Below are 23,722 nucleotides of genomic sequence, written 5' to 3' on the forward strand. Positions count from 1 at the left end.
CCCACAAAGGGTTAACCGTACTAGTTTTTGTTGGCCACCCAGTAGTTTTGAGCATAAACAAATTTAATACGATGTTGATCACGCATTTGGGTTGACTCTACAATATTTTCGCATGATTTGAACCGTTCACTTTGTAGATCTTCATTTAAAGATCATCCTTACATAAATTCATCCAAATCAAAAAAGCGTTTTAGTATCTAATTGTGACATAGAAAAAATAGACAAGACCAATTCGTTGGAAAACAATGAAACGATCGGGTCAACAATCAATTGGTTAAATGATATTCAATTGAAAAAATGTTAGGGAGACCACATTGGTGCATCATCACATGTGGCAAGTGATTTGTACATGTCACATCAATTAATGAATTTATTTAAATAAATACATTAATTGTATGAATCTCTTGTCACATATAATGATACACTAATATAGTAATATGATATAATTATTGGATCTCCCAAGCATTAATCTTTTCAATTTGGCCAAACTAATTTCTTTTTCCTGTTGGTAAGGACCAAACTAATTGTTTTGGTTGGTGAAGGGGGAATATACTAGAGGGAGCCTTGGGGGACAAGAGGGCCACTGCTCAAATTGTCAATATTCTTTGTACATTCTTGACCAGCTGCTCCAGAATTAAAACTGAAACGCTCCAACCCCATTTTATTTTAAAAATAGTTGTAATTCTTAATTGGTGAGCCCGTGGGGCCCACCTTGTTTTATTTTATTTTATTTTTTGTGTGTTTTCCTGGTCTCTCTCTCTTCTTTTCTCCATCTCTCCCGTGCTCTTTCTCAGCACTCTCTCCTTCTCCCCGTGAACCAAAACCACACACCCTCACTTCCACACCACATCAACGAAGACGACACCACCATCATCTCAGGAACTTTATTCTCTCTCCCCCGTCTCGGCGAAGCTCCGGGACACCCAGAGAACACCCAAGTTCCCCCCGACGACTCCGGCGACTTTCGAGGTCATTTCCAGCCAAACCACGGCAATTTGGCCGGCGTGCAAGGTATCAATCTCTTCGTCTCCCTGAGTACTACAACTTTCCTTTTTGTTTCACTTAATTTCGTTGCGTATTGAAGAAGTTATCCTCATTTGAATTTTACCCAGTTTCCGGCGACCTCCGAGGCTTTCGAGGCATTTTCCGGCCAAACCACGGCGAGTTAGACGTCGTGTGAGGTACCATTCTCTTCGTCTCTTCGAGGACTACAACTTTTGTTTTTGTCTCGCTTGATTTCGTTGAGTAGTGACAAAGTTATAGCCGTTTAAAGTTGGGTGGTTTTCCGGCCGAATCTCCGGCCTTCTTCTTCGGCAAAACCAGGCCTCTCAGGCCCTTTAGAAAACCCCTCGGGCCTTAGGCCCGTGTTGTCTTAGCCCAAAACCCCCAGCCCCTTTTAGTTTTTAATTTTGTTCGTTTTGTTTTTAAAACCCCTAAGACCTACTCCAACCCTGGGCTAAATGCCAAATATTTAGCCCAAAATTCCCCCCAAACACCCCCCAACCCAAGCTAAAATATTGGGCTAAAAGGGGAATGCTAAAGTTGGGCCAAATTCCCCCCCAAATTCCCCCGGGCTAAATGCGAAATGTTTATCGGAATTTAAATTTTTTTAGATTAAAATGTTCATAAAATTAATTTACAATAATCTACATATTTATTTTTTTTTTTAAAATTGATTTAAGAAAAAAATTTAGGCTAATTTCATTCTTTAATAATTCCGGGCTAAAATTTTAGAGTAGAAGGGTTGGAGCAGAAAAGATGTTTCTGGGCTAAAAGCTAAATTTTCCGGGCTAAAAAATTTGGCTTTTAGCCCAAGGGTTGGAGATGGTCTAAAGGCCTCGGGTCTCATATATATTTTGGCCTTGGGCCGGTTTAATTCTAAGGGCTTAAAGCCCTGTTTGTTTTTGTGAGGCCTTAAGGCCAGCTGCCTTGTGTGTGTGTGCAGCCCGTGTGTGTGTGTGTGTGTGTGTGTGTTTGAGTTTAAGCCCAAACCCCATTTCTTCACCCTAAAGCCTTTTCACCCTGAAACCCTTTTAACCCAAAAACCCTAGGTTTCTAAAACCCAATAAATCATAATCCTATTTAACCTAAACCCTAATCCGGATTTCAAGCCTAAAACCCGTTAGACCTAAATTGATCGTTGACCTCCGGTCAATGTTGACTTTAGGGTTGACTTTTCGGGTTTTCGTCCGGGACCCTTCTTAGGGTAATTCGACGTTCTGAATCTGTTTCCAATGTCCGTTTTCCCAAATTCAATTGCTATTATATAGTTTTATTTATTGGACTCTTTATGTGCTTAGGGGCAATTATTGTGACGTTTCCGTCTTCGCTAGTGGCGTAGCTTTTGGCAACTAAGTACTGTGAGTGGACCCCTTCTAAAATTACATGATTTGATAATTTAATTGCATAAATGATTAGCATGCCTACGGATTTATGATTTGATTTATGTGAAGCTTGTTGATTTAATATATTGATTATCGTCTCGTTTTTTGGTGAGGAATTAATTGTTAGCCTATATTGAGCTATATTTTAATATATCGTATTTTCTATTAAAACCATGAACTGGTAGACTATCTGATAGATGACGATAGGATGCTAGAACATATTTTTGAACCCCTCTTTATAGTGTAGACGATGATCGGTAACCTATGCTATGAAGTGGTTATTTAAGAGAGACGTAACTATTTGTGCGTACCTAGTGGACACTATGCCGCCTGGGGCGAGGATCTGGTGTTGGCATTTAGGCCGGGAGAAATAATCCCTAGCGAAAGGCTGAGGGACACAGTGACAGGCATTGGGCCGGGAGGGAGTTATCTCTGGCTACGGGCACAGAGACTTAGGTGCAGGCATTGGGCCGGGAGTTATGTTTATTCGGTGATCTTACTAGCAGCACACTGCGTTTACGAGACGATCTGTGAGACGATTCATGCTTTGGTTTTACGCGATGATATTCCGCGATATAGCTTTTGAGATATTTTTGGCATGCTAGGATTTTTATTAAATCCATCATTTATTATGCTAGTTTTCATTATATAAACTGTGGGGGTTAGTATCTTGATAACTGTTTTATTATTATTATATATATGAACTTAGTCCACTCACTTTTGTTTTGCGCCCCTATTCAGGACTTATAATCAAGGCACATAATCCCGGCGTCAATACACTTCCGCAGCAGCATCTTCGGATCTTCTCGAATGTAGGACTCACTCCTTTATTCATTAAATTTTAGGAAAACTAATGAAAATGGCTTGAAAACTTTGAGTTTTAATGATAAGGACAAAATAAAGGGTAAAGTGAATAGTACCAGGATTGACTTTTTAGTGTAAAAATGTGGTTTTTTGTTAAAGTGAACAGTACCGGGTGCTTTTCGTTAAAGTTCCCTTAAATTTTATCTTAATTCTTTTTAGTGATTAAGTTTAGTTGTATGTTCTGAACACGTTCCTAAATTATTAATTCAGGGTATTTTAAATTCATAACCCTTATTTACTTCTTATTCTTAGCTTTTGTATCAATTAATGGCTTTCGTCACCCTCGGGTGTCGGCCAGCACGTGTCTATCCTGGTATTCGAGGAATATCAGGGTTGGGGCGTGTCAAAAACAACTTGCCCTGCTGGCATGAACAGGTAAAATGTATTTATTATATCCAACTTGTCAGGTTAATTACTAATTAATTAGCATGGTGCATATACAAATTGGAGTCTTGGTCTTGGGATTATACATTCAAAAATTTATTACAGATCTTCCGGATGCTATACAAATTGGAGTCTTGGTCTTGGAGTATACAAATTTATTACAGATCTTCCAGATGCTATATTACATCACATACTTTGAGTTCGTTATATACAACAACAACAAAGTCTTTTCTCATTAAATGAGGTCGGTTATATGAATCTTAGAACGTCATTATGCTCTGTTATGTGTCACGTCTTCCGTTAAATCCAAGTACTCTAATTCTTTTCTTAGAGTCTCCAATTTGTAATGAATAGGTCAAACAACGAAATACATTTATTCATATATATCAAATATATATACAAGTAAATTTTTTTTACAAGCCTATGAAATGGTCAGAAATAAGTAAACAATGAAATACTTGGTTTCATATGATTACATTGGAAGGAATCGAATTTTTGTACAGGCAAGTTGTTCGTTATATAATACATTTATTTTGCATTTTCGGGAAGGACGAGTACTGTGGCTGGTCATGATGGGAGAGGTCTGTTTTGTTTGGTCATTTTCTGGTGTGAGAGAAGAGGGGTGTTTGGATATAGTAAAAATACTTAATGGTTGTTTGGTTTAATGTCGTTTAAAGGGTTTCGAAATGAAACGTGGTTGACCAGTTGACCTTATCCGTTTCAGAAGTTAGTATATGGGATCCTGAGACCCCAAGAAATATTATCCTTTTAAGAATTATTAAGCTCGTTAATTCGGTGTAGCAGCTTGAGCTTATGGCTGCCCCCACAGTGGCTTTAGATATTGAGAACTGGACACGGGGAACTGAGAGGTCAGTCGACGAATAATTAATATGCTTTTTTTTTTCATCTTTTATTATTTTTTCAACTTAAGCTCACTTTTGTTGGTTCCTAGCACAGTTCTACGACGGATTAATTCGTTCGTGCATTCTTTTTTATCCAATTCGATGAGACTGCAATTGTTTTTGCGATAAACATATTTTTATACTTTTATTTATCTTTCTATTGTTTATGCAGCACTGCAGGTTCTCAAAATAACAGCATCGGGAGACAATTAACTAATTACTTTAGAACAGATGGAGGACGTTCACGTTCATCAACCAAGACGGGAAAAGGGGCAACCGTGAAGGAAATTCTTGATCCACGGGGGCGCTTCGGCGTAATATGGTCTAAGATGTTTGTGATTTCATGTGCGATTGCAGTCTCGCTCGATCCTTTCTTCTTTTACATTCCGGTCGTTGTTGAGGAGAAGAAATGCATACGGAAGGACACGAGTTTGAGGACTGTAGCTCTCCTCTTACGTTCACTCACGGATATGACTTTCATAATACATATTTTACATGAAGTTCGTGTTACTAGTACCAACACTACTGCTGTGGCCATCTCCATCTTAGTTGACTTTCTCGCCATTCTTCCCATCCCACAGGTAAACCTAAACATTTTGGTACGTAAAATGTTTGCCCAGAAAATTTTTATCGATTGGCTGTTTCTGCTATATGACGGTGAGTGGCTAAAACATGCAGTTTAGATGACGTGTGCCCATTTAATGACACACCGCTTTTAACTGTTTATGTCACTCTACATTAGGACGAAAAACTTTTTTTTTTTCGTTAATATTGTCATAATTTTCTTTATAACTTTTGAACCACATTATTTCTAACTCATTGTGATGCACAAAACTGATGAACTTTGGAACAACGTAAAGTGTCAAGTTATGACTTTCGTAAGGTTGCTTCGGTCACTAAGTGTAGGTAAATATGTAAAGATATAGAGATAAAGAAACAATTACACAATATATACATGATTGAGATAGAGATTTGGAAACCAACACAAGATATACATGGTTCATCCCAAGTTGGGCTACGTCCACGAGGGTAGAGTTCTCATTAATAATGTAAAATTTACGTAACACAAAGGTTTAAGCACAATCATTAGTAGTAAGTTCTAATAATGGATTAAGTGGAATAATAGCACTAGGGAGTAATTCTAGGAGAATGGTCTCCTTTTATAGTTGAGGAGAGTCGCTTACTCTCGTTCGTGGTTGATGTAGGACTTTAGGAGCTTTATTCTGATGTTGACAGGTGCCGTGTTATGATTGGTTTCCCGGTTGGAGCAAAACTCATGTGCTTTGGCAGGGGTGCCTCAACACGAATCATTCCATAGATCTCTAAAGGTATAAAGGTACCGTTTGGTACGTGAGACGGGATGGAACGAAGTGGGACGAGGCGTTTTGTCTCACGTTTGGTGCGCCTAAAACGGGTGGAACGCGCTATTCCACGGGACGAGTTTTGGATAAATTTTCGTTCCACCTCACCCCCTGGAACGACTCGTTCCACATCCGTAGAACACAAAATTATAACATCTCCGTCTCCTTCTTCTTCCTCCTCGTTTCCATCCGAGGGCATCTTTGCTCTCTCTCCGTTCCGTTCCGTCCCATTCCATTCCGTTCTGTCCCGTCATGTCTGCATACCAACCGGTACCAAAGTTCACAGGTACTCGGTAATTTCGGAATTGATAAAGTATATAGGATACAAACAAATCATATTATCCAATGTGTAACTAGATGATTTCTCTTCGATATATAACACTCTTGACTCTAATTTAAACCTTTCAATTTGTGTAGGTGGCAATATTGTTGTTCTTTCTAGATCTGAATGGCTTTGAGTATTTTTACAAAAGGAGTAAGATTTTGAATGCGTTTCTTCTCCTTCAATATCTACCAAAGGTGTATCGGATTCACTTGACCTCTAAGAAACTTAAGCCAAACACTGGAAAATGGGCTAAAGGGGCATTCAATTTCTTTCTCTACATTCTTGCTAGTCATGTAAGTTTCAATTACATTAATTCTCATATATAATTTCTTTAATCTTTCCTTTTATTTTAGTATTTTTTTTGCTTTGCTCAAAGTTTTCTCTTAAAAATGTTGTCTAGTAACATTCATCTTCAATTTGTAAATGAGAAGTCTTATATTCGACTTTCATAAACAACAACAAATTTTGGTCCACTATGTAGCTTAATCAAACTCCAATATCGTTGTATCAGAAAAATAATCTTTAAAAAAAACCTATGAACAATATATAAGAAACTTTCTAAAGAAAACCCTAGTTAACCCCATAAATATGGCAACACATGACACCAATCAGAGAAAAAAAATAGTAGTCAACTTGATAGTTTTAGTGGACCAAGAAACCAATAGCTAGTCTAATATGTTTTTAATTCATTTTGCCAATTTTAATGAATGAGAACCAAATTGTTATCGGTCCAAAATCACACAAGCGCAAAATGTGATTAATCCTTCATTTTTCAAGAACTTAGCCTTCTTGTACTTGTTTTAATTACTAACTACGTAACTTGCTGGTGTTTTAGATAACAGGAGCCTTTTGGTACTTCTATTCTATTCAACGAGAGATATCATGTTGGCATCGTGCTTGTATGCATCATCCTACAACTCCAGCATGCATGTCTACATATTTATGTGATGGTGCCACTACTACAACTTCAAGAAATATCTCCTTCCTTGGTGAAAAGTGTCCTACCAATCCAACAAATGCAACCCTATTTGATTTTGGAATGTTTAGTAGTGCCCTCGAGTCTGGTACCACGCGGTCAATGAACATTCCACCAAAGATCATTTACTCTATTTGGTGGGCTCTGCGAAATTTAAGGTTCGTAGATTTACTTACTATATAAATTTTTTTTTTTTTTCATCAAGTAACTAATAGAAGCCTGACTACACATTTTTGAATTTGATATTAAAGGTGGGCAATAAATCGATGTGTTTTTTATGTTTTAATCTTAACTTTTGTTATTAAATACAAAGTGAATGAATACGAATTCTTGATGCTTGGTGACCGAGAGAACGGGATTTATACTTATTATATATATGTATTTATGGTAAGCTTTTGACATTAGTATTGCAAACATTGCTTCTGAAATTTTGCAGTTCTTTTGGTCAGAATCTTCAAACGAGTACTTATGCGTGGGAAAACGGACTTGCAATTCTTATTTGTGTCATGGGTTTGCTACTGTTTCTACACCTTCTTGGGAATGTGCAGGTTGGTAACAAATTAATCCGTCCAACGTTTGTTTTTCGTATCTTTTTCTTATTGTATATGGTATTAGGTACTTATTGTAGGGTTTTAGGAACACCGTAATAGGGATTTATGAAAATTTTCAAGTTAAAAGATGTGCTTACTATAATGGTGTTATCAATACTATTATTAAGAAAACCCTCCTTGTCAACTTTTTACTACTTTTTTTTTTTTCTAATTTTGCCCTCACTTTTGATACACAATACTTACATAAGGAGGCCAAATAGTAATTTTGTATCTTTTGCCACCTTTTCCCTATTTTGCCCTCACTTTTGATACACAATACTTACATAAGGAGGGCAAGATAGTAATTTTGTATCTTTTGATAAAATGACAATCATATCCCTATTTTTCCTATTTTACCCTCACTTTTGATACACAATACTATTATTAAGAGAACCCTCCTTATCAACTTTTTGCCACTTTTTTTCTAATTTTACCATCACTTTTGATACATAATACTTACATAAGGAGGGCAAAATAATTATTTTGTATCTTTTGCCCCCTTTCCCTATTTTGTCCTCACTTTTGATACACAATACTTACATAAGGAGGACAAAATAGTAATTTTGTATCTTTTGATAAAATGACAATCATATCTCTATTTTTCTTATTTTACCCTCACTTTTGATATACAATATTTACATAAGGAGGATAAAACAGTAATTATGTAATATTAAGACTGTTTACTACCCTAATGTTTCGTGGTTTTCAACATTTAATACATCAAGTTTTTTTTGTCTCAGAGTCATACCTAAAGTGTAAATTTTGGGACAGTCTCATACATCTGTTAGTCAAATTGTTAAGTCTCTCGTTAACTGTGATGTGGCGCCCATGTGGACACCGACTGGGTGCCACGTGTCATCCATGTTTTTTTTTTTTACATTCTCATACATCCGTTAGTCAAACTGTTAAGTCTCCCGTTAACTGTGACGTGGCGCCCAAGTGGATACCGACTGGGTGCCACGTGTCATCCATGTTTCTTCTTCTTCTTCTTCTTCTTACTGCAACTTTTTTTTTTCACTTTTTTTTCCCTTCCTCCTTCTCCTTCTTTTCCTTCTCATTCTCCTTCTCCTTCTTCTTCTGCTTCTTCTTCTTCCTCCTTCCTCCTTCTTCCTCCTTCTTCCTCCTTATCCTTCCTTCTTCTTCCTCTTCTTCCTCTTCTTCCTCCAACTGCAACTTTTTTTTTTTTCCTCCTTCTTCTCCTTCTTCCTTCTCCTTCTTCTTCTTCTTCTTCTTCTTCTTCCTCCGAATCTAGGGAAGATGAAGGTTATATATATATATATATATATATAACTTTATTTATTTATTTTATAAATAATTTATTTTTAATTTCCATGTGGATGACACGTGGCGCTCAGTTAGTGTCCACATAGGCATCACGTCACAGTTAATGGGAGACTTAACAGTTTGACTAACGGATGTGTGAGACTGTTCCAAAATTTACACATTAAGTATGACTTTGAGACGAAAAAAACTTGATGTACTAAATGTTGAAAACCACGAAACATGAGGGTAGTAAACAGTCTTTTACCCTAAGATAAAATATGCACTTATTAAGAGAAATTGTCCCACCATCATATTTTTTTCATGCTCTTTAAAATTTTAAAAACTAATCACACTCCTAAAAACAAAAAATAAAATGAAATTGTTCACACACACAGAGTGTGCTCATTGGCTAGTTAGAAAAAAGGTAATTAATTTCAAGTTATAACACGAGCAGGATCCGACTCCCATACTTGAGACTTCTCAGTTTCATTAGCATATGTGTTATTAATCTACTCATATTAAAATATGTCTTCTCTTTATTTATGCGTTATGCCTAAAATGACAAAAACATATTGGATAGTACATCTATATTATAACAACTAACAAGTGGACTAAGTCACATTACTTGATTGTATTAGGGTCACACTGAACAACCGGTGTTCAATGTTTAATTGAGTGAGTACATGATCTTTCATTCAATAATATAGACTAGTGATATTATTTTAAGGAGTAATTAGGTTTTCATCCTTATTTTTACTACTCTATTGATTAAAACCTTATTACTTTTCAATTTTTGATCAAGGTCCTTTGTATTAATAATATCATTAATTATTTCAATAATAAAATATTTTTTATTTCTAAATATATTCATTTAATATTAAAAATATTACAATTAGTATATTTATATTTATGGCTAAATTTTTTATCATATATTTTTATTTTTAGTTTGTACCCATTTTTAATTTGCAACCCTTTTTTAATTTGTACCAATTTTCCTTTCAGTTTTAATTTGTACCCATATATTAATTTCTTTTTGTGCCCATATTTTTTAAAGTTTTATTTGTATTGTACCCATATTTTTTTATTTATTTGTACCCATTTTTATTTTTGCTAAATGTACCCATTTTGAAGAATGTACCCATGTTTTGATACAATAATTTTTTGGTTATTTTTTATGAATGTACCCATGTTTACACACACAATAGTATATTTATATTTTAATATTTTTAATCCCACAAATTATGGTTTTTTATTTAAAATCTCATTACTATAAACAACTATAAATTTTAATTTTTAATTTAAAAAATATAGTAACGTACATAGAAATAAATTATCAATTAATTTCAGGGACTTGGATCAAAAATTGAAAACCAACAAGGTTTCAGTCAAAGACTATTCATAACTAGGGACCGCATCCAAAGTCTCCCTTATTTTAAAGTGTAAGAAAAGGTTTTAAGTTTGACTTTTATCGATAACGAGTTCGAACCAAATTATCGTGGAAGACCTATATATTGTGTTGCTTAGTCCAAATTCCGACCCCTTAATATGAGTATATCGTTACAATATAATTATATCGTTATATTTAGAAGAAAAAAAAGCCCATGGTTATTGTCTAACCATTGCCAAACTACTCATATGAACTTTATTAATTTTGTGTTGTTTGCCTTTCAACATAAAACTCAATTTCATTAAGAGCTTATTTGGAAGTGTGTTTAAAATAATTGAAAGCGCTTTTAGAAAAAAAAATGTGTTTTTGGGTTTCAAAGTCACTAGAAGTGCTTCCTGCAACGCACCAGTTATATGTTTCTTGTATGAGCAATTCAAGTGTTTTTCCAGAATTGACTCCAAAAATATTTTCATCAAAAACACTTTTAGTCATTTTGAAAGCACTTCTAAACCAACCCTAAATCCCATTGATGCATGCATGCATATCCCTAATAGTCCAACATTTTGTGAATAACAAAAGAACTTGTTTTCGTGTAAGAATTGCAGACATTCATTCAGTTGGCAACTATGAAATCAGAGGAAAAAAGACTAAATTCAGTGTTATCTATGAAGACGCAAAGGAAAAGGGTAGATATACATATGTGGATGGACAAAAATGGTATCCGTGATAAGCATATGAAGACAGGAATCATGAAAAACATAGAACAAATATTGAAAGGAAACAAAGATGTTGATATGGAGCACTTATTCTCTATGCTACAATGGCGTGTCAGAAAATCCATAAAGCACCATCTCTGCATGGATACGATTAAGAAAGTACGTTATTTTTGTTTAGATAAGAAATTGAGTATAAAGATTTATTTTACTGGAAAACTTACTAGATCATTATCAAAAGAATCAAATAAAGAGGGAAATCAGCAAAAATCATTGAAAAACAAATAACAATTGCTAAGGTGATCAAAATCAATTATCTATGATATATTGAATATTTATCAAGGAAATAATGGTCTCCATGTTTTTGATGAGCCTCCTGCTTTTGTGGATAGGTTGATTTTTTAGGATGATGGGGTTTCCTTAGACCCATTTTGTTAACAGTTGTTTTTCTAATAAGGGTCTTTTGACACACAGTTTTACCAAAAGAAATAATGATCAGATCAGATATCCATGATGAGAATTTGATCATTTAAGAAATTCAATTGTAATTTGGAAATGATCGAAGAAGAAAAAGCGTTTAATATTGATGCTCCTACTGAATTAATTCCTCTCTTTTAAGTTTTCTTAAACATATATATGCATGATATGAATTGTATCTTAATCTTGATTAGGTTCCTTTGCTTCATAATTTGGATGAACAAGTATTGCAAGCAGTATGTGGGAACCTTAAGCAAGTAATGTATGCCGAGGATAGTTTTATTGTGCGAGAAGGGGAGCCACTTGATAAGATGTTATTCATCACACAAGGCATTGCATGGATCTACTCATCGTCGTCTAGCAACGCTGGAGGCAATGGATGTCTTCAGAAAAGCGACTTCTATGGCGAACAACTTCTAAGTTGGGCACTAAAATCCTCCTCGTTTTCTGATATTCCCATCTCGACCAGAACTGTTAAGTCCCACACCAAAGTTGAAGCCTTTGCTCTCATGGCCGTCGACGTGAAGTGTGTAGTCTCTAGACTCTGGTGGCATTTCAGCAAGGAGATGTCCAACTCGGAGGATCCTAGGCCGGAGCAATGGGAGCTCTTAGCAGCTTCTTCCATACAAGCAACTTGGCGCAGCCGTCAGGCAAGGAAAGTCGGAAGACTATAAACCGTTGCCAATTTACTGAGGCCCTGAGGGTCGTAGCTAGTATCAAAAAGTTGGAAGACCATGGAGTAATTGTAATTAATTGCAACATGATTATAATAATGAATGGTTTTGGAAGAAAAAAAATCACATCAGAGCGTGCCTAACTTGTATGATCCACACTAATTCAAAAATAAAAAACTAGGCAAGCCAAGAAAATCCGAATGCAAAGAAGCAAGAACCACTGACGGAGAGCCACAACCAATGATGAAGAAGATAAACTGATGTCAGTGAAATGATCCGCAGCCACATCCCCTTCCCAGTGAATGTCAAAACAATTTAAATTCATCATCCAAACGAGAGTCAAACTAGTAAACCATTGTGTATGGAGAGACCAAGGAGGAACAAATTCAAATAAGATAACGTAGAACAGATGGCAGAGTGGATTGAAAAGTAACTCAGAAGACGCAAAACTGGCAGCAAGGCTGCTGGTACGCAGGTCGGGTCACCTGTGTCGGAATAAGGCTTATAATTTGTCTTTTGAAGAAAACGACGCAAGGATCAATACACACCAGCTTCGCTCGTGACATAAGGGCAATTTTTGCCAAAAACCTTCGTACTATCCCAAGGCAACGTTTTGGGTTTTAGGAATACTTTGCAACTTTGTTAATTGTTTAATTCCTTTTCTATTTGAACATTAAGTCCTATTAGGGTTTGGTTTTGCGTTTTGAATGTATAAATACACCTTCTTGGTCGTTTGCTGCCCACCATTTAACCATGGGAACTTTAACGAAAAACTTCTGGTACCGTTCACTTTAACCAAAAACCCGAGCAAGAGACAAAGCACGACTGGGGCAATCTTAAATAAGTCGAGTCGGCCTATGCTGCTTCCAAAAGTAAAAGCAAGGAACAACACAAACTCTATTGAAAAAAATCAAACTTTCATGATAGAACGAACAGAAAAACATGGATTTCTAGGACAACTTGCTCACAAGAAATTCAACTTAAAACTCAAACAGCAAAATAAGCCAACCACAAAAACTAAACTCACAAACCAGCTTTAGATGGAAAGATTGAAAAAAAAAATATAGCTTAGAATTAAAGGGTAAAAAAAAGATCCTAAGAATCAAAACCTTCTAGACCTGAAGATTGAGGCTAACTCGTAAAATGCCTAATAGTAGCACCGCTCTCGTCACGGGCAGGCGTTGAGATTCATATTTTTCGTGAGCGAGATGAGAGAACCCATCCTCATCCCACCTGACTCAACATCAATGTTTCTCCCTCCAGCATTCATATGCTTCTGCAAAACGAGGTTAATGGAATTAGAAAAGTTCAGGGAAGCCGTATCTAAAAGTACAATGCATTAATCAAAGAAAATAAAACTTACAGTTATATCACCATTATCGTAATTTTCCATCTTCAAAGTTGCGGGTTTATTGCTCCTTTTGGCTTGCAGAGACTTCTCCCGATTTTCATAGAACGTAAAGTCATCTAGCAAAGATGTTTTAGCTGTGTAACTTTTAAAAATGTTCAGCATTTCCAAACCTTGCTTGTGTCCAATCTGAACATTATAATACATGTGAAAGAGTCTTAATTACAATCATGTCATAACAATGAAACAGAGAACATCCAATAGAGCAAACAAGGAAAATGAAGCTATAATGTGTCACGAAAAAATGCAGCTGCCCATGAGATCAAAAATAGAATAGTACCTCCTGAGTGTCCCGGGTAAAAGTTACTGGTCTGTTGTCATTGTTTTCCAGGATAATGTGCCGCAACTGAGGGTTCGGTATGTCCTTTATTACATGCCACTTTACTGGAAAGAATCCACTCCACTTGTCAACTTGCCAGAAATCCATATCTTTATTAAAATCTACCTGTCCAATCATCTCAGCTACACCAACAAACTGTCCACTTCCGTTTACCTGAGAACAATAATAAAAGTTTATTCTCAGTGCATGACCGGGCATACTACATAATGAAACTCTATACCCCAAAAATCAAGAGAAATTGCATATACCAAAACTCACCGAGAAGAAGAGAAAGATGGGATACTGAGTGTTTGTCTCTCTCAATTTCAACTCAGAATCATGAAATGCTGCATCCAATTTCTTATTGCCGTTGGGAGTGCTGGCCCAAACATCATATTTAATGGACTTATGGACATCATCTTCACTGTAAGACTTGATGACATAAAACTTCGCTTTTTCATAATCTGTCTGAAAATCTGGTAGGTTATATTTATCCCTACGAACAGTGATTCCTAGTTCTTCCTTCTCAATTGGTGAGTCTAATGGAGAACTCTTGTTGCGGGACCTTGGACCACGTGTCAACTCAGCTGAAGATTCAAAATCTTCATTCCTGTTATATTTTTCCCTTGACTTGAATCTATCATTTCCATTCAGAATTCTACCATTTGATTGGTAGTATGTTTGACCAGTAGGAGGAAACAAACCATATTTCTGGTTAGTATATGATGAGAATCTTCCTGCTGGTGGGTAGCCCTTCAAAAGACCCGCTGAAAAATCATTGCCCAGATGAGGAACCTATAGAATAAAATTTATACTAACAATTAGAAGGTTCTTGTTATACATCAGCAAATAAATATGGAAAGTTATAATGACGTGCAACACATAACATCCATTTAATGGCTCAAGCAAATGCCGGAATCTTTTCTAACACTTAGAAATTCCTGAACCAAAGTTGCAGAAATTCTTTTCCGAACCTTGTTTAATGACTTGCCAGGTTGTGTCTGAGGGAGAGGCTTGGAAAACTTGCTTGTAAGAGGGCCATTGGCTTTAGTCGATGTAAAACCATTTGACCTAGATAAAGCAGTTGACCCAGGTCCAGCCTTAACATTTCCAGAACCAGCATTTGCTGCAGTCGAGACGTCTCCACCAAATGTTGAGTCCCAAGAATAAGGCGCAGCTTCTGATCCATATGAAACAGGTGGTTGCATATATCCCGAGGAAGGATAATACTGCTGTTGGCCAACACCTTGCCCGTCCATTCCCATTAGAGTTCCCGGGGCATATGGGTTATAGCTGGGAAGGTAATACAACATTGAACCATTGTCTGACTGAGCACCCTGGATCATCATCAAGGAAAATAATAAAATTACTGCATGCTCAATTAGAAGTGATCACATTGATGAATAAATTCAAGCACCCAAGACCTGATTGAAACAGCCATACCGTATGCGAACTATTAGCGTGCATATAACCATGATCATCCATCTGCGTAAATGATCCAGTATATCCTGCACCCGCAAGAAATTCAAAATTTGAGTACCAAAATGGATCTAAGTTGAAGAAATAACAGGTACTTTCACTGAAGCACAATTTAGACAAACCAGACTATTAAACACAATTCTGAAAGTGTTCACGTTTTTTATTCCATGATTTGATAACAGGGTTGCATGTTTTGATAAAATATAAAGCTTCACTTCTTCAACAACATAAACTTTATTGTGGGTTTCATGTTTGAACTGTATACTTATGCTAATTGCCTAGTTGCAACCATTACAAATAACAAAACATCCAAAACAAAGATTCAGGAATCAAGCTCACTTAAAGAATAGACATTTACCACTCTTCCTACAAATTTGTTTATTTTAGTGACAAGAATAGACAGATGGATTGCAGAACACGTAAGTTTTAGTACAGCAGCAAAGGTTTCCTTAAAAACAGATTGTATTCTTCAATGGTTATCGCCACTGTAAAATAATCAGAATGCAATAAAACTATACGTGCAAAAGATGATAACAACAAAGATCTTAAGTTGCTTACATGCATAAAGAAGAAATTCTTTCTTCCCAAGTAAGAAGTTACAATTGTAATATAATAAGAACCTCAAGTTAAGCACTCTATTGAAGTTAATTGATCAAAACTAATACAATTCGCCACTAAAAATTCCACTAAATTCACAGCTTTAGTAGAACTCTATTACACTAATAAATTCAGATCAATTACAAAGAACCATTTTGACATCTAACCTGGGTAATAATAATTGTAACAGCTAGTAGGTGGATAGTAAACACCATGCTCTCCAACCGAGACTTGATCGGTCTCACCTTTGATGCTAGAGGTGGCATCCAATAAAGCAGACATGGACTTTGAATCAGATGGTATTTCGTCTTTCCCAGAAACCTGGAAGAGAGATACATAGAGAAGAACAGAACTGAGAATATTATAGTCAAGACCGAACCTCAACACATTACCTAAAACATGACCCATGACCAAATAAATAAGCAAACAAACAAATAAAATGTAGAAAACAAAAGTACTTTTTTGAATGAGATAAAGCAATCCAATAAAAAGCTTACTAGAACACTTGGAGAAGATGGACAGCCAACAAAAATTGTTTAGAAAATTCACATGAGGCATACCAGAGATGCACCACAGAATCATGAAGAAACAACCTGACTAGTCCATTTAAGCCAACAATACATCAAACTTTTAGACCAAACCTTTCCCACTGAAGTTATGCACTTCTCTATACAACAGAGAATGTTTTAGTGTTTTCAGCACCAAACATATAATCATCACAACCGGCAAATTCAAACTTTAAGGATACAATTAAAAACACACATGCTACATTGGTATTGGAAAAATCCAATCAAGACATTTGATGTTTGGGTTTTTTTTTTTTTTTTTTTTGGGGGGGGGGAAGAAGTAGGGACAGAAAGAGAAATCGTTAAAAATTGAAACATCATGAAAAGAAAGGTTTTACATACCACTTCTTGATCACTCAATCCAGTAACAGGATCTGCCTTCAATACAGTGGATACAGGCTCTCCTGGAAACAGATTGTCAAGAAAAACATAAGATCTTTGCCCATGCAATTATAAAAAAAGATAAACCTATTAACCCAAAAGAAAATTTTCAATTAGGTAGGCAAAAATTGAAATCAACCGGTCAATCATATTGAATAGAACTTCAAGCAAATCATCATAGACTTGCAAAGACAAGCTCAAGAAGAGGGAAAAACAAGGGACTAAACAGAAAATAATTTCATAACGGCTATGCGAATCAAATACAACAACAGTGTCAAAATATAATTTCAATCCAACACAAACAATTCATGAAATTTTCTTCCATGACAGCACATACCTAAGGCTGTTCGAAAATAATTTGCTCCCAACACTTAATTGGATAATTTAAAACAAACCCAGAAATTCTTTAAACCTATAAAACCCTGCAAATATGATTGTCTACTAAAACTTCAAACAAATTCCACTAAAGGCTAAGAGTTGGTCAATAATTACCTTTCTCAATTTTCTTTTCGCCCGCCATTACCAATCTTTAAAACCCAACTCAGCCTAAAACCGAACAACAAAGACGAAAAAAAAAAAAACAGAGAAGGAAAAAAGAATTAGGGTTAGTAAAAAGTAATACCACTACTATCTTCCTAGGGTTTATCAGCCTTAGCTGTGTGTGACCCCAACTGAATAAACTCTCCAATTAAATAAATTAATTCATTCTAATTAAAAATTCACTACGAAATTAACCCATTTCTTTTCTTTTTATAACAAAATTTTACCTTTACCAGTACACTAGGGATTATATTTCAAATGAGATTCATAAAATAAGAGGGGGCAATGTATGCAACAGGCGTACATTAGCAAAGCCATGAAATTAGGTGCGCCTAAAAAAGATTCGATTTTGGCATTAGATTCCCTTTTCCCTTCTGATATGGACATGTGGGTCGTCTTCGTCTTCCTTTTTTCTTTCAAAAGAAAAAAATTCAGCGGAAAAATACGAGGACAAATAAATAAGAATTTTCAAAGGAAAATATCTCAGGATTTAAGATATTTTCCAGGAAATTTCCCTTTTTCCCAAGAAAATCTCTCTGGTTTCAACGATATTACAAGCAGAAAAATCCAAACAAACAATAATTTCCGGACAAAAAAAAAAAGAAAAGAAAATCAAAGGGGGTTCATAGTCGAATTTCATGTAAAAACGCAAGAACTGAAAGATTAAAAGTTGAAATTTTAATTTAATTTTCACACAAAAACAAGCCGCTTCTACCAATCAAAACAACGAGCGAAGCGTTTCGAAGAACAAAATTTTGATTTAAATGAACAAAAAAGGATAAAGCTGAGAAGAGAAACGAACCTAAGAAACGCGGATCGAAACGAGTGAGGCCGATCTGCTGCAATAAAAGGCAGAACCCCTTCTGCAATTGGAATTCTAGAGAGAGAGAGAGAGAGAGAGAGAGAGAGGAGAGAGACGGAATTAAGTGAGACTAGTGTGTGAGTCGACTGCAGAAGGAGTGGGAGGGGAACCGGCACTGACGTACTGTGTGGTGTAAGCCCTTAAGAAACAAAGGAAGGATCGGAGGGTCAGGATTAGTTCCTAGTTTTTTGAAGAAGGTTTTGGGGCCGTTGGATTAGTGAGGTCAAAGTAGCGGGTGCCGACGTTTTGGGAATTGGGCTTTCTCATTAATTTCCCGTTTGGTGATTGTTTGGAGGGATTTGAAAATTTGTTTTTTCGGGTCGGTTTTATGAATTCACTTGGAGGGATTCTACTCCGCTCCATTTTTAGCAAGGACATGACTTTTCACCCTGGCCAGAGGCCCCAGAGCAAACGTCTTGCAGGCGGCTACTTTGGCAACTACAAAGAAGAAAGCAACGGAGTGGTCAATTTGACCAACGCACCGTTGCACAAAAATTACAAATCCGCAACAAGAAGTATACTACAATTGGATTGGTCACCATAAGTGGCACGCTACACTGAGAGAGAGCCACAGGATCCAGACTATTTGAAAGGAAGTGAAGTTAAGAGGGTACATGAAGTACCCTTGCTTTGGCTAAAGCCGCATCACACTAGGCCTCGAGGGAATTTTAGCACTCCAGTTGGGGGGTGGGTAGCGAAGGTTGTGGTGGGAATGGATTGTGAGTATGAGGTAGAGGGATGGGATGAGGGAGGGTGGTTGTTTGGGTTTGAAAAAGAATGGCATGAAGGTAGGGAGAGTGGAAATGTAAGGAAATGAAGACAAAACAAAACGACGATAAATACCGGAAAAGTATGCCACTAACTCTCAAAACGACAACGAAAAACAATGTTTGTAGATGGAACACAATAAGGTGGGAGGTTTAGAGAGAATGAGGCGTTTATTATAAAACCAATTGACAATATGAGGAGTAATCCAACCTCTTATAAGCCCATGCAAGGTCTTTTCTCCCATCATCAATGTAGGACTCATTCTCAGCACACCCTCCACGTATGGCGAATTTTCGAGCCTAACACGTGAACAACACAACAGGGTGACGTGGAGCGCGTATGGCCACACGTGGGACAACCTGCTTTGATACCATGAAGAAAGTTGGGGTTCCACTATAAAACCAATTGGCAATATGAGTAGCCCAACTTTTTATAAGCTCATGCAATATCTCTTCTCCCATCAATGTGTGACACATTCTCAATAGTTTTATCTTTATTTCCAGTGTTTATTATGCTTATTTCATATATGTCTCCTGTCTAATTGATGAACACATATTCCTTCACTTAACCATAAAATATAAGGGTGTCACTTAGTACTACGGCCTAGTGGTAATCCTCTTCACTTGTTAGTGAGAGGTTTTATGTCCGAATCTCGTGAATCACAAGTTTGATAGCAATTTATTCTCTCACCCCCTTAGTGTAATTATATCTTTGTTTCATCCTCACATAAAAAGGCTAGCTTTAATAAAATTGGAGATGACATTTGTTGATGTACAAAAGCAATGAAGATTTCGGAACAATGTAAAGTGTCAAGTTTATGACATTCGCTCGATTGTTTTGGTCACCTAGTGATGATAATATGTAAAGAGATAGAGATATGGAAGCAAACACAAGATGTACGTGGTTCACCCTAATCTGGCTACTTTCACGGAGTAGAGAAGTTCTCATTGATAGTGAAAGGTTTACTCAAATACATAAGTTTAAGCGTAATCATCATTAGTGGGTTCTAATGACTAGTTTAAGTACAATAATGACATTCCTCCTTAATTGTAAGAGAATGGTCTTCTTTTAAAGTTGAGGAAAGTATCCAGCTTTCGTTTGCAGTCAATGTGGGACTTTAAGAGCTTTACTTTGATGTTGACACGTGTTGTGATGTGATTGGCCTCCTAGGTGGAGAGAAACTCTTGTGCTTTGACAAGGGTGCCTCAACATGAATCCCTAGTGGGTCCTTGAAGTTACGAAGTTGACCGGTGCTTGGTAGTTTCGTGATTAGTCAAGTATGGTACAAACAACATTGATAATCCAAAAAAGTATGTGCATTCTTCGTAAGTGTATTTGAATTTCTAAATTTAGAGAGTTTGAAGTGTACAATGACTTTTTTCAAGTACTAAAAACAACACGCAATAAAATTAGAGTAATGCTATGATGACTAAATTTGTAGATTAAATTAGTAAACTAAATGAGGTGTCACCAATAAAAAATGAGCACAATTATCAACAATTAAGTAATAATCTAATCACTAACTTTCATGTCATTTAGTTTACAAATTCAATCCCCCTAGCATTACTCATAAAATTAAATAGATGTAAATAGACTGCAATATTAACATTGTGAACCTTGATATAAAGGGGTATGTATCAATCAGGGCAGGCCCAGGCCCAGTTCTAGTAGGGCGACCGTCCGGGGCCCAAAATAATTGGGGGCACCAAAATTATTAGGGTAGTATATTTATATATATTTTCATAAGAGTATAAATTTATAAAATTTGGTTCAAAGACAGAGAAATTTAACTAGAACTAGTGGCTTTGTTGTTTGAAATTAATAAGTAGGTCTTGGGTTCAAAACATCATGTGTGCTTATTTACTTTTCAATTTTTACAATTTCTTTTCATAAGAGTATAAATATATAAAATTTGGCTAAATGATCAAGAAGTTTAATTAGAATTAATGGTTTTTGTTGTTTAAAATTAACGAGAGATCCTAAGTTCTAAATGCTAAGTGCATGTTTATTCTTTTCAATTTTTATGAATTTTTGTTTGGTTGTTAATTTATTTTTAATTAGTAGCTAGTAGTTATGTGGGTTGTTATTTTTAAACATTTGTTCTAATTCAGGTTTAATGACACATCTCGACCTGGATTGTCCACTAGGACTCCGAATCGGGTTATGCTAGGCGACACCTGGAAGGTGACAAAGCCATAAAGTGTAGTGATGTGGAATATGTGAATACATTTAAACCTAAAAGTGCCTAAATACGAGAGTGCGCTATGAGCGGAAATGAACCCATTTCAAATGTGACGTCAGAGCATAAGTAAAGTACAGTAGAGTGGATTGAAAATCATACCATCAAAGGCAATCTCCAATACCAAGACTTGACATGAATCCTTGTCGATACGAAAACTCTGTTACTAGAATATATAGGAAAAAAAACAAAAGTGAGTTGGCCTAACAATAAAGCTTTAATAAAGGCATTCTAAACGATATAACCCATCGCTGTAATACCTGTATAGTTTCCAGGAAATCATACTATGTATAAATATGAAATCAAATGTAAATCAACTAGTAAATCCAGAAATATTCCAAATCACTACATATCGGCAACAACATAATAAAATCAGGTGCTAATCAATCTATGATAACCCACGAGTCGGAGTTGCCTAATGCAACCTATATGACTCATAAATCAATCTATGATAACACATGAGTCAGAGTTGCCTAATGCAACATGTACGACTCATAAAGCAATATATGATAACACATGAGTCGGAGTTGCCTAATGCAACCCGTACGACTCATAGGCAACATGTACGACAATGTCGGAGTTGCCTATTATTGCAACTTGTACGACAGTGTCGGAATTGCATAAAACACTAATATAGCCATGTCATAACTCAATCATTTCAAATAACACCATAAACTCACCTGAACTTACATGTACGTCCCGTATTCACCTTAGCACTTCAAGGCATTCACAACAATTATATGTAGGTAATATGCATATGGTTATGCCATGATGCAATCTAAAACTTAACCATTTCATAGTATTTTAGAATATATAAATATATATATGACATGGCATAAAATGCACAAATCAATTTAAAACCGTTTGTGGAACTATCAATTATATATATATGATAAAGGAAAAGACCCACTCACCTGAAGTCCGCGCTGCAATTCTCTATCACGAATATCGATGCGTCACGAACCATCTTCGCCTAGAACAATTATCAAATAACATCTCAGAATTCCTATCAATATAACATGTAAATTACATAAAATACATCCCTAAGGACGTTCTAGAATGATTTGAAACTCGTTGACCAAAAGTCAACCGTCGGTCAAAAGTCGGATGTAGGGTCCATAACCCTACGTAATTCAATCCGGAAGATCCATACCTTGGATTTCTGATCCGTAACTTCCAAAGATCCATATTAAGCTTCTAGAACAACATCCTAAGGTTTCAGAACGATACAACGGTCGGATCTCCGCTAATTGCTAAAATTAAATGGCGGCTGAAGCTCTATTTTATGAACTAATAAATTCAATTCGGGAAAATCCGTACCCCGGCCAATCCATAACTTCCTATGGTCCTCAAATATTACATACTACAAAATATTAAAGTTTAGTGACGATCCAACGGTCGGATCGTCAATTCATGCAAGTACTATGTGGCAGCCAACTAGGTGGTCAACTATGAAACTACATTAAAACATTGTAATTTCACTAAACGGATGTCAAATTTGGAATCGGGGCTTCAAAATTAGTCTAAGATGGTCAGGTGGGGTCTCGGCCCACGCACCGCCACACGCGCCGCTGCTCGTGGTGGCTGGCCGCCACGATTGACCGAAAAATTTCATTATTTCTAAAAATTCTCAAACTTCACATAAATGAAGATTTCAAAGAGAGGAACAACTTTCATACCTACCATGAAGTCCAAAAGTGGACGAAAGATGGTCAATTTTGCCCACAAAGCTGAAGGGTGCCTAAAACTTCCCAGCGCCGATTCGTCGTTTACGGTGGTCCAACGGGGTCAAGGTTGGTTGGGATTTTCTCCTGGGATGATGGGCTACAAAGCCTAAGTGGTGGCATCGGCCATCGCTTTTCCGATTTGTCGAAAAATTGAAAATAGTGGTTGTAGAATTGTTTTGATGCGTCGGATTTCGTGGCTTCGCCCCGCCACATGTGGTGGTTTATAAAGGTGGTTCTTGGTTGGGTTTTTTAGGAGGAAATGAGAGCTTCAAGATGGAGGTGGTGGCGTTGAAAACCTCCACCGGAGTTGGCCGCAAATCGGCCTTGGAAAATGGGAGGTCGCGGAGGTGTGGGTCGATGGGAAGGCTGGGAGCTTCCTTTTTCTTTTTTTTTTTTTTTTTTGGATTTCTGATTGGTCCTCCTTTCTTTTAATTGATTGGTCTCTTGTACTTGTAACTGATTGGTCCCCCTTATTTGTGCTCAAAATCTGATTGGGCTTCTTCCTTGAAAAAGTTAAATTAATTTACAAACTAAAA

General features: G+C 36.4%; 2 protein-coding genes across 13 annotated transcripts; one reads left to right on the forward strand and one right to left on the reverse strand.

Annotated features, from left to right (window-relative positions):
* The first annotated feature begins 742 nt into the window (after positions 1 to 742).
* On the forward strand, positions 743 to 13,046 carry LOC126632612 (cyclic nucleotide-gated ion channel 1-like). Of its 8 annotated transcripts, XM_050303045.1 has the most exons (11): positions 743 to 1,011; positions 1,113 to 1,181; positions 2,301 to 2,360; positions 3,126 to 3,196; positions 4,357 to 4,501; positions 4,707 to 5,115; positions 6,313 to 6,513; positions 7,056 to 7,354; positions 7,633 to 7,744; positions 11,042 to 11,311; positions 11,821 to 13,046. In XM_050303045.1, the coding sequence occupies exons 5-11, from the start codon at positions 4,446 to 4,448 to the stop codon at positions 12,298 to 12,300; spliced, it is 1,827 nt and encodes a 608-aa protein (XP_050159002.1). In that variant the 5' UTR covers positions 743 to 1,011; positions 1,113 to 1,181; positions 2,301 to 2,360; positions 3,126 to 3,196; positions 4,357 to 4,445; the 3' UTR covers positions 12,301 to 13,046. The 8 variants fall into 8 exon arrangements, with proteins under 8 accessions (XP_050159002.1, XP_050159004.1, XP_050159003.1 ...); XM_050303047.1 differs by lacking the exon at positions 3,126 to 3,196; XM_050303046.1 differs by lacking the exon at positions 3,126 to 3,196 and having other exon boundaries at positions 4,360 to 4,501.
* Positions 13,047 to 13,200: 154 nt separating this feature from the next.
* LOC126632613 (YTH domain-containing protein ECT4-like) lies at positions 13,201 to 18,576 on the reverse strand. Of its 5 annotated transcripts, none has more exons than XM_050303055.1 (10): positions 18,393 to 18,576; positions 17,543 to 17,596; positions 17,012 to 17,073; positions 16,349 to 16,424; positions 15,471 to 15,535; positions 15,002 to 15,364; positions 14,307 to 14,822; positions 13,989 to 14,201; positions 13,664 to 13,837; positions 13,201 to 13,576 (listed from the first exon to the last, which is right to left on the reverse strand). In XM_050303055.1, exons 2-10 carry the CDS (start codon positions 17,568 to 17,570, stop codon positions 13,469 to 13,471), a joined length of 1,605 nt encoding a protein of 534 aa, XP_050159012.1. In that variant the 5' UTR covers positions 17,571 to 17,596; positions 18,393 to 18,576; the 3' UTR covers positions 13,201 to 13,468. The 5 variants fall into 5 exon arrangements, with proteins under 5 accessions (XP_050159012.1, XP_050159011.1, XP_050159010.1 ...); XM_050303054.1 differs by having other exon boundaries at positions 16,271 to 16,424; XM_050303053.1 differs by having other exon boundaries at positions 15,471 to 15,539; positions 16,269 to 16,424.
* Positions 18,577 to 23,722: the final 5,146 nt, after the last annotated feature.

The sequence above is a fragment of the Malus sylvestris genome, chromosome 8 (genome assembly GCF_916048215.2).
Source record: "Malus sylvestris chromosome 8, drMalSylv7.2, whole genome shotgun sequence".
Lineage (NCBI taxonomy): Eukaryota > Viridiplantae > Streptophyta > Magnoliopsida > Rosales > Rosaceae > Malus > Malus sylvestris.